General features: G+C 46.1%; 4 protein-coding genes across 4 annotated transcripts; all 4 read left to right on the forward strand.

Moving 5' to 3' along the window:
• Positions 1-1,100: 1,100 nt before the first annotated feature.
• On the forward strand, positions 1,101-2,350 carry FSST1_007685 (uncharacterized protein; the record flags this gene model as incomplete). The annotated part of the gene is made up of 2 exons (XM_083224493.1): positions 1,101-1,435; positions 1,486-2,350. 2 exons carry the CDS (start codon positions 1,101-1,103, stop codon positions 2,348-2,350), a joined length of 1,200 nt encoding a protein of 399 aa, XP_083083646.1.
• A 998-nt stretch (positions 2,351-3,348) lies between these two features.
• FSST1_007686 (amino acid permease-domain-containing protein) lies at positions 3,349-5,311 on the forward strand (the record flags this gene model as incomplete). Its single annotated transcript, XM_083224494.1, has 4 exons — positions 3,349-3,628; positions 3,727-3,934; positions 3,981-4,190; positions 4,240-5,311. The coding sequence occupies 4 exons, from the start codon at positions 3,349-3,351 to the stop codon at positions 5,309-5,311; spliced, it is 1,770 nt and encodes a 589-aa protein (XP_083083647.1).
• Positions 5,312-5,726: 415 nt separating this feature from the next.
• FSST1_007687 (cytochrome P450) lies at positions 5,727-7,480 on the forward strand (the record flags this gene model as incomplete). Its single annotated transcript, XM_083224495.1, has 5 exons — positions 5,727-5,858; positions 5,926-6,223; positions 6,270-6,386; positions 6,441-6,835; positions 6,887-7,480. 5 exons carry the CDS (start codon positions 5,727-5,729, stop codon positions 7,478-7,480), a joined length of 1,536 nt encoding a protein of 511 aa, XP_083083648.1.
• A 3,885-nt stretch (positions 7,481-11,365) lies between these two features.
• FSST1_007688 (uncharacterized protein) lies at positions 11,366-12,716 on the forward strand (the record flags this gene model as incomplete). The annotated part of the gene is made up of 5 exons (XM_083224496.1): positions 11,366-11,530; positions 11,591-11,627; positions 11,705-11,790; positions 11,852-12,237; positions 12,317-12,716. 5 exons carry the CDS (start codon positions 11,366-11,368, stop codon positions 12,714-12,716), a joined length of 1,074 nt encoding a protein of 357 aa, XP_083083649.1.
• Positions 12,717-13,550: the final 834 nt, after the last annotated feature.

Here is a 13,550-nt window from a genome sequence, read left to right on the forward strand (position 1 = left end):
ACGTGCGAGCCAACCACTGTAGCAATCCATTCGGTGCAAGATCAACAGGCAGAGCCAACATGTTTGACTATTGGTCAACAAGGGGTCCAATCTTGTACAAGGACAATCTTTACAAGTGATGACCTCCATTATTAGCCCATCCTTTGCGTCTTATCGGTCAAATTACAGCAGTCCACACTCAGTATTATCTTTCACATCAAACAATAAATACTCCATACATGACACCACTTCTAGAGATTAATCCTTGGCGCCACATTCTAGGCGACTTCTTCAACAGGCCAAGACCCGGCGCAAAACAACCTTTTCCGCGCTCAAAACCGCTATCTTTTTACGCCGACGTCGCAATCTGCACCTTATTCAGAATGCAGTTAGCTCAACAGCCAAGAGTAAAACAGAATACGGTACAGTACGATACCCCTGGCTGTCAACCCTCCCCCAATGTAACGGTACCGATTTCGCACTCATTCATGATACCATCGCGACATGGATAGCCTCCAAGCCATTGGGAATGGGGGTCGTTCCCATCTGAAAAGTCTTCAGTTCTATCTGATCAAAGGATTGAAGTCTTGATAACTGTGCATATCTGACCGCAACCACTACAATCAGATTAACCTTGCTCCTCCAATCGAAGGAAAACTCATTTTATTGCTTACAGGCCTGACAGGCTTGGTAGGAGGAATGAATGGGTGGCATGCCCCTGACACTAGTTAGACTCGGCTCTTTTTAGTGAGCGGCTGGCCATTGACGTGCGCTATCACCAGTGGCGGCTGAACTGCGCCGCTTTCGCTGACCATCCAACACAGCTAACGTCTTGTCTTGTCCTGCTTCGTTGACACCATTTGTCTAGACCGATTGACCAGGGTCTCTTCCATCAAGCCCCTGGTTCCTTTAGCTCTTGATCTGTTGAGAACTCATTAATGTCCCGCATCCCTCAAATGCAGGAACCATGTTTCCCATTTTCTTGCTTTTCCCCGCGTCGTTACACTCTTTGCTTTTTTCTCGACTTACCAACATCCCAGGATTTTATACTCATATCGACCTAATCCGAATTGGCTCACCAGTAACTTGATACCGGGCGTACCGCCCTTGACCTTTCCGTCATGTCGCTCTACACGGACGCTCCCGATGCCCGGACCTTTGATCAAGACAAGCCAACCCTGCTTGTCTCGTGGTGGATCACGGCCTTTTGCATGGCCATCATCCTGACTCGAATGGCCGGTAGATATGTGCGCGTCGAAAAGTTACTCAAGGAGGACAAGATTGTGGCGGCAGCACTCGTACCACTCGTTCTAAGAGCCGTGTGCGTACATTTTGTGCTCAAGAACGGCACGAATAATGTGAACTTGGATGGCTTGGACCTGAGTGATGAAGATATCAACAAGAGAATTTTGGGAAGTCGCTTGGTCATGGCCAGTAGGATATTCTACGCTTCTGTGTAGGTGAATACCTGTTGATGGACCGGACCATGTTGCTAACAAGAACCAGGCTTTGGATTCTCAAACTTACCACTCTTGAATTCTTTGAGCGTCTTGCTGGTGCCACCAGACGAAAGTCACATCGTATAATGATTCACATTATTCGCGGCACCCTCGCTGCCACTTTTCTTGCCGTCCTCATAAGCGATCTCGCCGAGTGTCAACCGTTCCCTCACTACTGGCAGGTCACACCCGATCCTGGACCTCAATGCCGTCAAGCATTTGTGCAAATGCTCACCATGGGCTCGTGCAACGCCCTTACCGATCTTCTTCTTATCGCATTTCCCATTCCCATTATTCTCTCGACTCAAATCCCGACCAAGCGAAAGGTTCTTCTTATTATGCTTTTCAGCTTTGGACTTTTGACAGTTGGCATCACTCTGTACCGCATCCCACGAATTCTGGAAGCGGGCGGCAGTCAAGTACTTCGCACAATGTGGGCGTCCATCGAGATCCTCGCCGCAACCGCCGTCGGCAATATCGTTGCGCTGGGGTCATTCTTGCGCGACAGCGGTGTCAAGCGCAAGAAGTACAAGGACTCGGAGAGCTACGACGGATACTCCAACTCGAGATCACAGTCTCAAGGTACGAGACTCACACGCACGAATGGACAGAGTCAGTGGGAGGAAGACGAAATTCCTGTGAGGACGACGGAGGGGATCTGGGCCAAGTCGCATGATGTTAGTGACTCTGTCTCGAAAACCTCTGGAGAACGGCCTGTGAGTCCTACTCAAAGTCATGATTCACTTATAACACGTGATCATACAGATGAGTCGATGGATATCCCGAGAGATGGTTTTAAATACCAACAACCTCCAACAGCAGTGATTGCTGGAGATGTGAGACAAGTGCAACGAGCGCAGGCGAGCAGTTGAAATTTGCGATTGAATTAAGTCTGGACCATTTCCTGTATATATGCATACATATTGTTTGGGATACCACGATAATCATGAACTTTACTTTGTCAAACATGAGATGAATTTCCCCACGGGTTAGTGATGTTGACCCAATTCATGTACGTAATAGTAACTCCAAACCCACCACGATAGCTTCAGGGACCAGGTCGACCCCAGACCCAGAGTGGATAAGAGATGGCTGTGCTCCCCATGGGCAGAAAGCATAATCTTGGGGAGAGAGTTGCTGATTTCCTTTGATTGATGGTCATGAATTGAGATTTGACTTGTGTAGGACACTCAATGACTCTGTCAGCATTGATCAGAGTGAAAATAAAGTGATAAACTCTTGATCTTGGTTGTGAAGCTAACTTACTGATCTCGTCACCGTTGAAACGTCCCGCAGACTTCCTCCACTTTCTGTCACCCAGACCAGACTACTGCGCTGCACGGGGTACACTAATTTCACCAGTCGGGTAATCTCACATCACCATTTCACTTTCTTCAATGCATCTTATCTCACATACATAATTTCTCCATCACTAGCAAATGCTGATGGTGTCCCACTCTCCTTGTATCTCAATTATTACCTTTTGACGATCTTGTCCATTATTTGCCACCCAAACAGAAGAATACGCGTTTGTACCCGTGGCAAACCCGTCCATTCAAGCCATCGACGGAAATAGTCTTCTAGAAGGCTTCTAGAAGCCGATAAACAGATTTTTTCCCCTTCCTTATCTCTCAAGGATGAATAATCTGCATCGCAATCTGGTTACGCAACTACACTCACACGATCATTCTCGTCTCACAACGTCATTCGTTACCCCAATCTCAGTCAAACATCATCCCCATGTCTAGCTCCATCACAGTGTCTCTATTTACTCTCCCTCCGAAACCATAAATCTCCATATCTCCCGATCCCCCGCCTTCCCATTTTTACTCATCCCAGTGGACCGCAAACTCAAAAAAAAAACCTCACGATGAAGGAACGCGACACACAAAGCATGAACAACACACGTATAGAACTGGACTCCCTACCAAGAAGTGATAGTATAAAACATGAACCTCCGATACTCTCCGGCGCAGGGAATTGGATCAATGGATTCAGACGCGCCGATCTAAGGCCAGGATATGAGCCTACCGATGCTCCCGAGAGGTTTTACGATATAAGAGCTGCCAATGCAAAGACAGCAAATACGGCGCTTGCGCGGGAATTGAAAGGGAGGCATTTGCAGATGATTGCTTTTGGAGGTTCTATTGGTAAGTGTTTACCTCTATCGTCCTCGGCCATAGATGCAATTCCTCTCACCTACCAAAGTCCATCCGCTATTGGAAACAGTTGGCTAATTGAAGTCTAGGAACTGGTTTATTCGTCGCGTCAGGCGGCTCATTATACAGAGGTGGTCCAGCCAGCCTTTTACTATCTTATATCCTTATCGGAGGAATGCAGTATTGCACAATGCAGTCTTTAGGCGAACTGTGTGTAGCTTTTCCAATAGCTGGTTCCTTTTCGGCGTTTTCAACGCGTTTCTTGGATCCATCATGGGGGTTTGCCATGGGTTGGAAGTGAGTCACAGCATTCGTCTTTTCGAACAGTACTGACAACATGTAGTTATTGCTTGCAATGGCTGTTCGTGTTGCCTTTGGAGATAATCGCTGGTGCTTTTACAATAGGATATTGGAATGAAGCCATTAGCAGATCAGTTTTTGTCGCCATTTTTCTACTTATCATAGTCGTTATCAACCTATTCGGCGTCAAGACGTACGGAGAAGCCGAGTTTATCTTTTCTCTCATCAAAATCACTGCCATAGTTGGCTTCATGTTGGTCAATCTTATTCACTTTTGATGTCTCTTACTAACGATCGCGCAGACTCTTGGCTATTGTGATCAACATAGCCGGCGAGCCAGAGGGCCAATACATAGGCGGCATGTATTGGCGAAACCCGGGCGCGTTCAAGAACGGGTTCAAGGGCTTTTGCAGTGTGTTGGTAACGTCTGCCTTTTCATTTACAGGGACAGAGCTGATCGGCCTGGCTGCTGCCGAGACGGCCAACCCCCGAAAATCTCTACCTACAGCGATCAAGCAGGTGTTTTGGCGTATTATGATTTTCTATTTAGTAGCACTATTGCTCGTGGGTCTGTTAGTACCCTCTGACGATAAACGTCTTGTCGGCGGCGATAACGTCGCAGACGCTACAGCGAGTCCCTTTGTTATTGCGATAGAGAAGGCTGGTACTTCTCTTCTTCCTGGAATAATGAATGCCATCATCTTGATAGCTGTCATCAGCGTCGGCAACTCGGCTGTCTTTGGGTCTTCGAGGACATTAGCTGCTTTGGCTGAGCAATCTCATGCACCTCAGATCTTTGCCTATGTGGATCGACAAGGTCGCCCACTCATGGCCATCCTCTTCGCATCTTGTATAGGCGTTCTAGCATTCCTTGCAGATGTGAACTCTCATGATGCCATTTTTAACTGGCTCCTCTCCATTAGCGCTCTTAGCACCTTATTCACCTGGGGCAGTATCTGTCTGTGTTATATCCGATTTCGCACAGCCTGGAGCTACAACGCGCACACGATCGAGCAGCTGCCGTTCAAGTCGCACGTCGGCATCACAGGAGCATGGATAGCTTTGATCGGCTATATACTGGTGCTTGGGTCGCAGATTTGGATAGCTGCGTCTCCTGTCTATGCGCCCGACACCGATGATGGCCCTTCTGGCGTTGCGCAGAACTTCTTCTTGAAGGTTCTGGCCATTCCTATTATCATGTTATTCTATATTTTCCACAAGGTGTGGTATCGCACGCAGATTGTGCGACTAGAAGAAATGGATGTTGAGACGGGGCGACGATATTTCCGTGTACATATCTTCGCGGCGCAAGAGCGGGAAGAACGGTTAGGCTGGCCTAAATGGAAGAGGCTTTATTGGTTTTTATGTGCCTGACCGGCTTAATGTCTCACGCTTTAGACATAGACTCAATCTTGAAGAGATTCACATCTTGACACAGTGTTCATTCCTATCTTTGTCTTCCAGCTAGCATCACCACACCATTATCGTAAACAGACAATTCATGGCAATCTGCTCCAATGTCCAACACCAATCATAACTACCCTTAGCTTATCAATTATTTCCCAATCAGCTAATGGCTGACAGAGACACTGGAGTAAGCGGCGACCTGGAAATAATGGTAAGGATCCCTGCATACGACTTGGCTCAACCAGTCGGCTTTTAGTAAGTGAGGGGCATAACAAGAAGGATAAATGAAACAGGTACTGCTCAAGAGAACCCTTTTTCGCGTTCTGGTAGACTTCTTTAATAAATTTCGTCTTCAAGTTTGCAGATGATATGTAACAGGAAGATGATGGAGACCTCTTACAAAACACTTTGTTGGTATGCAGCGTTGGCTGTCTTGGTTTTCTACACCCCTCGCATCCTCACAGTTGCCCTTCGCTGGCATTCTCCAAAGTTTCGCGGTCTCCCACGGCCAAAGGTACAGTGTCGAGCTTATCCAATTTACAATTCGGTTCTAGAATTAACTGACACTTCCTCCCATGCAGGGCCATCAAGTTTTTGTTGGCCATGCTTTACGCATTCTTCGTGCCTCAGGTCCCCATGATCTGTATCTGCAATGGATGCGACAGTGGCCTAACGCACCCTTCATCGGGACTCTTTCGTGGCTGAATGAAGAGATCCTGCTGGTGAATAGTTTGGAAGCGTGTCGCGATGTACTGCAGACCAATATATATTCTTTCGCCAAGCCAGGTTTCTTTCACACGCTGATAGGCGAGTTCTTAGGTGTTGGGCTACTGTTTAGTGCTGGAGATCAGCACAAGAGGCTGAGGAGGATTATCACAGGTCAGAGCGGAAAGGTTCCAGTGCGTGCTTACGCTGATTTGTTTAGGACCCTTGTCAAGGCCGAATATACGAAAGCTGTTTCCGACTTTTGTCACCTACTCTCATAAGCTAAATCGCGAGATTGGAGAGTCTTTGGAAGAAATCAATGGTGGAACTTTCAAGAGTATTTGCCACCGATCCCATGTCTCTATCTGTACTCCTCACTGACCCCTTGAAGTTGAAGACCTTATAACTCGCGTCACACTCGACATCGCTGGCGTCTCATTACTCGGCAGAGAACTGCGTGACTTCCATTCGCAGTCATCACCACTATCCTTTGAACAATGCTACAACGCCATCCTCGTTCAGCCGCTTGCTGGGCAAATCATAAGCTTCATCAACCCGTTTATCCCATTGAGATGGCTCCCTGTGTCTGCTAACCTGGACTTTATTCGCGCCAAATCTGCTCTGAAGACCATGATGGAAGGTCTGATTGAGCAGCGCAGGGCCGAAGTCGCGGCTGCGAAGCAACAAGAGGGTGGTGGTAGCCTTTCGGATGACCTGTTGACCAGGATGATTGAGGCAAGCGCTGGAGAAAGTAAGAGGCTTTCGAAAGAGGAGTTAATCGATATTGTGAGAAGTGTGTGATTTAAGTCTGGTATAGTTTGCTAACTCTTGATTAAGACCATGCAGGTCATCGCTGCTGGGCATGAGACGACCGCGAGTACTCTAGTATGGACAGCATATGCACTTGCCAAGGACACTGCATCGCAGAACCGCCTACGGACAGAGATTCATTCACTGGGCACAGAAATATCCGCCAAAGAAACTGACGAACTGCCCTTTCTTGACAACGTGATCCGCGAATCTCTGCGCGTCTACTCGCCCTCGCTAATGATACCCTGGGAAGCGCAGAAAGGCATAACCATCGCTGGAGTATATATTCCCAAAGGAACAACAGTGCAGATCATACCAGCCATGATTCAACTCAATCCTGAAATCTGGGGCAACGATGCAGATGTCTTCAGACCCGAGCGGTGGGAAAATATGGACAGTAACGCATCCAGTCCCTATGCCATGGAGGCGTTCTCGAATGGTCCACGGATATGTCCTGGTAAAGCGCTAGCCATGTTAAATACAAAAGTATTATTGTTGGGATTGATCAGGGACTTTGAGATGGAGTTGTATGACGATGAAAGGGATGTCGAGTTTAGGAACCCGAGTTTGACTTTGAAGGCTAAGAAGCCGATCCGATTCAAGATTAGGAGGGTTAGTTAGTGGTTGAGGTTGTGATGTACGACTTATCTTTATCATCTCATTAGCAAGATAAGAGATAAGATAAGGTGATAAACTTCACGTCCGAGCTGGGCTTCAACTCGGCCGAACTGGCTCCTGATAATCATTTGGAGATTAGCCTACCCTAAATCACAACTCACATATATCATGAGTCTCGAGAATCATGGATGACTGGTAATGGTAGTACCTACAGGGCATTCCAGATACGGTAGAAATACATGAGTATTTAACTTATAGTATTAGCATAGAGACTTTCTGAACGATGCGAGATATACGCTGCGTGAAGACGACGGTTAATATTAACAGGCCATGATGAGGGAGCGGTGTCGCTGGAGACCGTGTTTCGACAAGTAGATAATCGTGCCTATAGTTAGATTCGGACAATATGTAATGCTATGGTCTACATTCGCGAAAGGGTAGTAACACTACGACAAAAGGTAATGAAGTTAATGGCGAGCCTTCACTCAATTCCATCCTCGTTGAGTGCCTGTTGACGTTTCGAAGGCCTGTATTAACTCCTTGGCCGAAAAGAGCGTAGTGACAGACATTTAACTAATCTCGCTTCAATGTTGACGTTTGGCTAGCCTACAGACTATTGAAAAGCTAGCGGCATAGGCTAACTATTTTTACTTTCAGCTCTTATTTACTTGTTGACTCTGAGCTAATATATGCATTTCTTCCTCTGTTGTTCCACACAATCTCAACACAATTGTTCTCTTGCAAGTGTCAAACTCATTTAAGCCTCCAAGATGCGACTCACTGCTTTGCTGTTGCCTCTTGCTTTTGGTGCTGCTTCGGCGGGTCCCTGTCGACCCTCTAGCGCCGAGAGTAGCGTTGAAGCTACCTAACTTGTCAGCGCCACCACTGCCACCGCGACTTTGACAACTGACGATGCAAACACTACTGTACCTACAACTGAGATCGAACCGGCATCTACAACAGAATCAGCCGCCACCGCCTCATCCACGACTGCTTCTTCTGGCCAATGTATCGCGCCGGCGTCCCTACAATGTTGCGTGAGTGTTGGAAAGGCAACCGATGGCCCGGTCGGCATGGTTCTGAGTTTGCTTGGTATTGTCATCAAAGATACGAGCATTCCTGTTGGACTGACATGTAAGTTTCCCCTCCAATCGTCCTGTTCGGCCATCTGACATTTCCTTTCAGGCCGATCTGTTCCTAATCCCGCAGCCTGTTCCAATATTCCAGTTTGTTGCAATGATAACAGCCATGTGAGTACTTTCTCCCTTGTAAAGTTTCAGTAAACGGTATTGACTTGTATTTCTACAGGGTGGCTTAGTTGCTATTGGCTGCACTGCAGTTTAGTGATATCAATTATTAGTTATCCATCATTATACATCCCATAGACCATATAATATTAATCAATGGAGCCAAGTCGTTACTATAACGTACTAACCGCAGGTAAACTGTTGACACAATATACAATCCCCCAGAACGATATACAAATCATCATAAGACTGCGTTGCAATCTTGTGTGGCAATGTCTCTAGTCAAAGTGTTTTGTTGGGCAATCAAAACACCAAGAAGCGACTTAGAGGACAGCGAAGAAGTCACTTTACCGGAAAATAAAAATCGATTTAGTCTTAACGAGACTTCATTTTTACCACTAGGAGCATAATACGTCCAAAGAGAGTGCAAACTACAGAACACTACCTCAAGATCAAGTTCCTAAAAGAGGCAGGTTGGCGCGGATGAGACCAGGCACTGTGAGTGTAGAAAGTTACGATACTGAATTTGAGTAAGATTCAAGGTTAAATATAGCTCTGTCCGCTTTATGGAGACTTTCGGGCCTTCTTCACAATCCCTTTCTTGTATTTCATACATATGACAGTCTTGTGCAACTACCAACCCCTTTACCGAATACCAGGCTACGAGTAAAATGCACATCACAAAACCCTCCGACCTGAGACCCCTGCGACTTTCGCAATTCAACCCCATAACGTCATTCTAGGGCGATAAGATGAATGTCAATGCCAGGTACCTCGACAAGCGGGAATTTCTCTTGAGTTTGTAAGATAACTCAACAATGGGTAGAGCCAGGACCAGAGATCTAAAGCATATAAAGGTTGATAGGAGAAGTACTCTGTACGTTGCCAAGAATATCGGATAGCGTCGTCGTGGTAGCCAGCACTGTAGTGTAAGTAGGGAGTTTCACTTGTGTCTAAGCCCCTATACTGGCTATGTACCGTATGTCCTTGATTTCACAGCGGTCCTATTCCGCTCTCCTGTGCAACTTAAAACGACCCCAGTTGAATAGATAAGGAAAGCCCACCCGGGAGACGACTTGCAATGGCTAAGTTCATTGCGATGTTGCTAATCTCTCGTCAAACCCATTCCTGTGTCAGGGCATTGAAGTGTGTCGTGTAATCTAAGGTCTCTGCGGGATCCTCCTGAACGGCAATCGAGATATAGACATACTCTGTAGTTAAACAGTGATAGCAATTGTTAACCGAAGGATGACGGAATTTGCGCCGTACATGCACCAAAGATAACGACTCAGCACATTGTTCAAATAAGACTAGCGCTACTCAATGGGTCGAAACTATCACCTCTCTATTGACTTTAAGTCTCTACCATTGGACGCGGAAGCGAATTTAGCTGCAAACTAAATTGCCTGGAAACTGCTTAATTTATGGCAGTGAGATAAGGCTGGCATTACCCCAGACCAACGCTCTCCCAGAGACTCGAGTACCCCCGAGTCCTAACTCCAATAAGCCTAAAGCTTCGAACTTTCCAGCATACGCGGTAGTTCTAGCCTGAGTCCAGACTACGCCATGAAACACACAGCGAGCTAAATTGTAGCTGGCGTTTGAACTGAACGAATGGTATCACAAACCAATCATTCATTTGAGAAATGTGGCCGGGAACTGAATCGCACTCAGCGGTGATGTACTTTATCTATCTTTTACAGCCCCCTTTCAACTTCCAGAGGTTGATGACATGTGCTTTTAGCTTTTATAATAAATCTCCTAGTATCCTGTAAAATACCGTCGATTAATTTGTACAATGAGATGGCGACGTTCTCCATAAGACTTGACCTAAATAAACGCACTCTCAACGCTGCATGGTGGATGCGCTACCCCTTAATTATCTTTCCAAAACCAGTACGGCTTCTCTTTGTTATAACTTATCTAGAGCTCCGAGACAAAAAGTTAGCTATACAATCCTCTAAGAGATGATAATATGAGAAAAGATAGATGCTGTCATATAAACCATCCTAGCCATCTTGTCTATGTGAATCAAAGGTGATATCCCTATTCTTGACAATAATTTTCGCATTGTGTTGCAATACCTCATGATATTGGATATGGTTCATTCAGCCTCTACCTTGAGCGATTTATCTACGCTTCATAGCATCGCTCCATATCTAGTTCATGATAGTCCCGACGAGCTGAATATACTAAGCTCAGTCTGTGTTAACAGCAGACTTTAGACACTGCTAATGAGTTATTAGCGGTTATAAATCAACGCTAGGCTGATCAATTCTGCAAGGCCTAACGTCTAATCAATCGATCCCAGGCGCAGTTTGAGAAGCCGTTCATATCGAACAGGCTCAACTGCCATTTAGATGTCGCGTCGCTTGTTTTATATTATGCGTAGTGTAAAGTATCTTCAGCACTAGCCTCACTACTTCTCCCTGAGAACGCCACACCAGTGAACGGACGTCGACTGACTCAAGATACTGGAGTACACTTAACTCGAATTGAGATAGCGATAGATCTCTTGGTCTTTATTTGGGCTTAAACCACATCCCTAAATAAATGCGCATGGAACTTTTGTAATGCGATCTGCATCATCCATGAGTTCCCTTCTTTCGTTCAGGAACTTTTGTTTTGACAGCTGTCAACCATGGTTCAAGCTTTCCCCATCCACCTGCCTAGACAGAGAGAACTGACGGCAACATGGATAATCCTGCCTATGTTATCGACGATCACCGTCGGGCTCAGGTTTTATGCCAAGACAAAGACCAGGGCCGCTTATGGCTGGACTGACTGGATGATTCTAGTATCTCTTGTGAGTTGTGTTGTCTTCTGAAGCATCGTTTGTGACACTGATGATCTGATCTCTTTATAGTTCTTCACGGACCTGTTTTTCGTTCTTCTTCTTCTGAGTAGGCCTTCCATCGTGTACACGAAAGCACGGACGTCTACCAAAGCTCGACAGCTAACACATGTGTCTGCAAAACAGTGCTTATATACGGAGGCATCGGCGTCCCTGGATATCCATATACTAGCACTACGGCGCCAACCGACGTGTCTTTAATCCACGATCAGGTACGTGCAGATCGATAACGGTTTTAGTGACCCTTTAGTTGACTTGGATGGGGCTTCCTAGATCGGCTTCGCCAACAACATTGTCCTTGTACTTGCAGTCTACGCATGCAAAGCCTCCATCCTCTTTCTATATCATCGCGTCTTCACAGGTCTCAATGGCCGGATGACAATTATTATATACACGGCATCAGCCATTACCATGGTATGCTTCTTAGGAAGTTTCATCGGTTACCTCGCAGCGGTACGGCCGATCGAGAAATGGTGGGCATGGGGCGATGCGACAGCGGAACAGTTCCTAGCCATGCAAAACATCAACATCGCCTATGACAGCTTGACAGTTTTTACCGACTTCTTGATCTTTGTACTCCCGCTTAAGTCAATCTGGGGACTGAATATGAACCGACCGAAAAAGATTGGCATTGTTGTATCGTTTTGCTTTGGCTTTATGTAAGTTGCCTTCAATCCCTGATACATCAGGAAAAGCGCGCCGTTGAACTATGAACTGTAATTAACATCATTTGACTAGTACCTGCTTCATCTCCCTTGCCCGGGTTGTTTTTACACATGGCTATCAATGGAAGAATCTATACGACGAAGGAACCGTATGGAGCCTTGCAGGCGTCGAGCCAGTGGCAGGTATCATCTCCGCATGCCTCCCTGGGCTGCGTCCACTACTGCCCAAGACCTTTAAGATGACATCTTACGGCACTCCTGCAAACCCTAGCAGATTCAGGACAACCGGCACTACAGCGACAGATAACGTTAAGAAGAGTACCATCAAGGATCCCAACCCATTCACGGTCCTAAATGATGATAGCTCAGTCACAGAATTCCGTCACACTGTCAGAGAGGTCCCTTCAAGATCGGAGGTGAGCGATGATTATATTGAACTGGAAGAACGGCGACCAAAGGCTTTTGATGCCTAGCATGGAGATATCAAGAGACACAGTAGGATATTTATATATTGTAAGATGTAACGTAGCTATTCGACTAGGGAGATATGATTCGTCTCCAACGCACAGAAGCGTGAGGCTTAGGGTTAATACCTGAATGCCATTTCTTTTGTATTATTACAATTGCTTAACAGCCTACATTTTATATCTACTACACAATATACTTAATAGCGTTGTCCATATAATAAGAGACTGATAGATAGGATGTAGTAGCCATCACAAGTACTTTCATTACCAACGCGCAGAGTTTCGGTGTAGGTGTCGTAAGCATACAGCCATCAAAGCTGAAATACCAAGTGCATAGAAACGTTGTAGACACTTATCGGAAGGCTGAAAGAAAGAAATGGAAGCATTATACAGAAGATGATAAAATATGTATTATGGTCCAATTCAGCCATATCATGTACTCTGGCTTCTATTCAATGTCACATTGTCAATTATCTAGTGGAGATGTCTTCTTGCTCGACAACGAGAGCGCTTGGTTATAGTTTGATCGCTGGTGCTTTCGACAGTGATAGTTGGCTCATCAGTCGCAGTGAATTCAGTGGCTGCACTGATTAAATAGTGACCGCGGTGTCTGTTTCCCTTGAAGTCGTGCTTCCGACACTTGTCTCGGCGTTCGTTGCTGTTGACTCATCGGTAGTATTTGTCTCTGTCAGTATTACAGAAGCGGTAGTTGTGGCAGTGGCCTCTTCTGCAAAAATGGTAATAGTAGTGGCGTCTGATGTAGTTGTGTCTACAGCCGTAGTGGTGGTTGTCTCTGCAAGGCAACAAAGTCGATGAATCTACCCGATGTTGTATCCGAGG

The sequence above is a fragment of the Fusarium sambucinum genome, chromosome II (genome assembly GCF_050947815.1).
Source record: "Fusarium sambucinum isolate potato_lamoka chromosome II, whole genome shotgun sequence".
In the NCBI taxonomy this organism is placed as follows: Eukaryota; Fungi; Ascomycota; class Sordariomycetes; order Hypocreales; family Nectriaceae; genus Fusarium; species Fusarium sambucinum.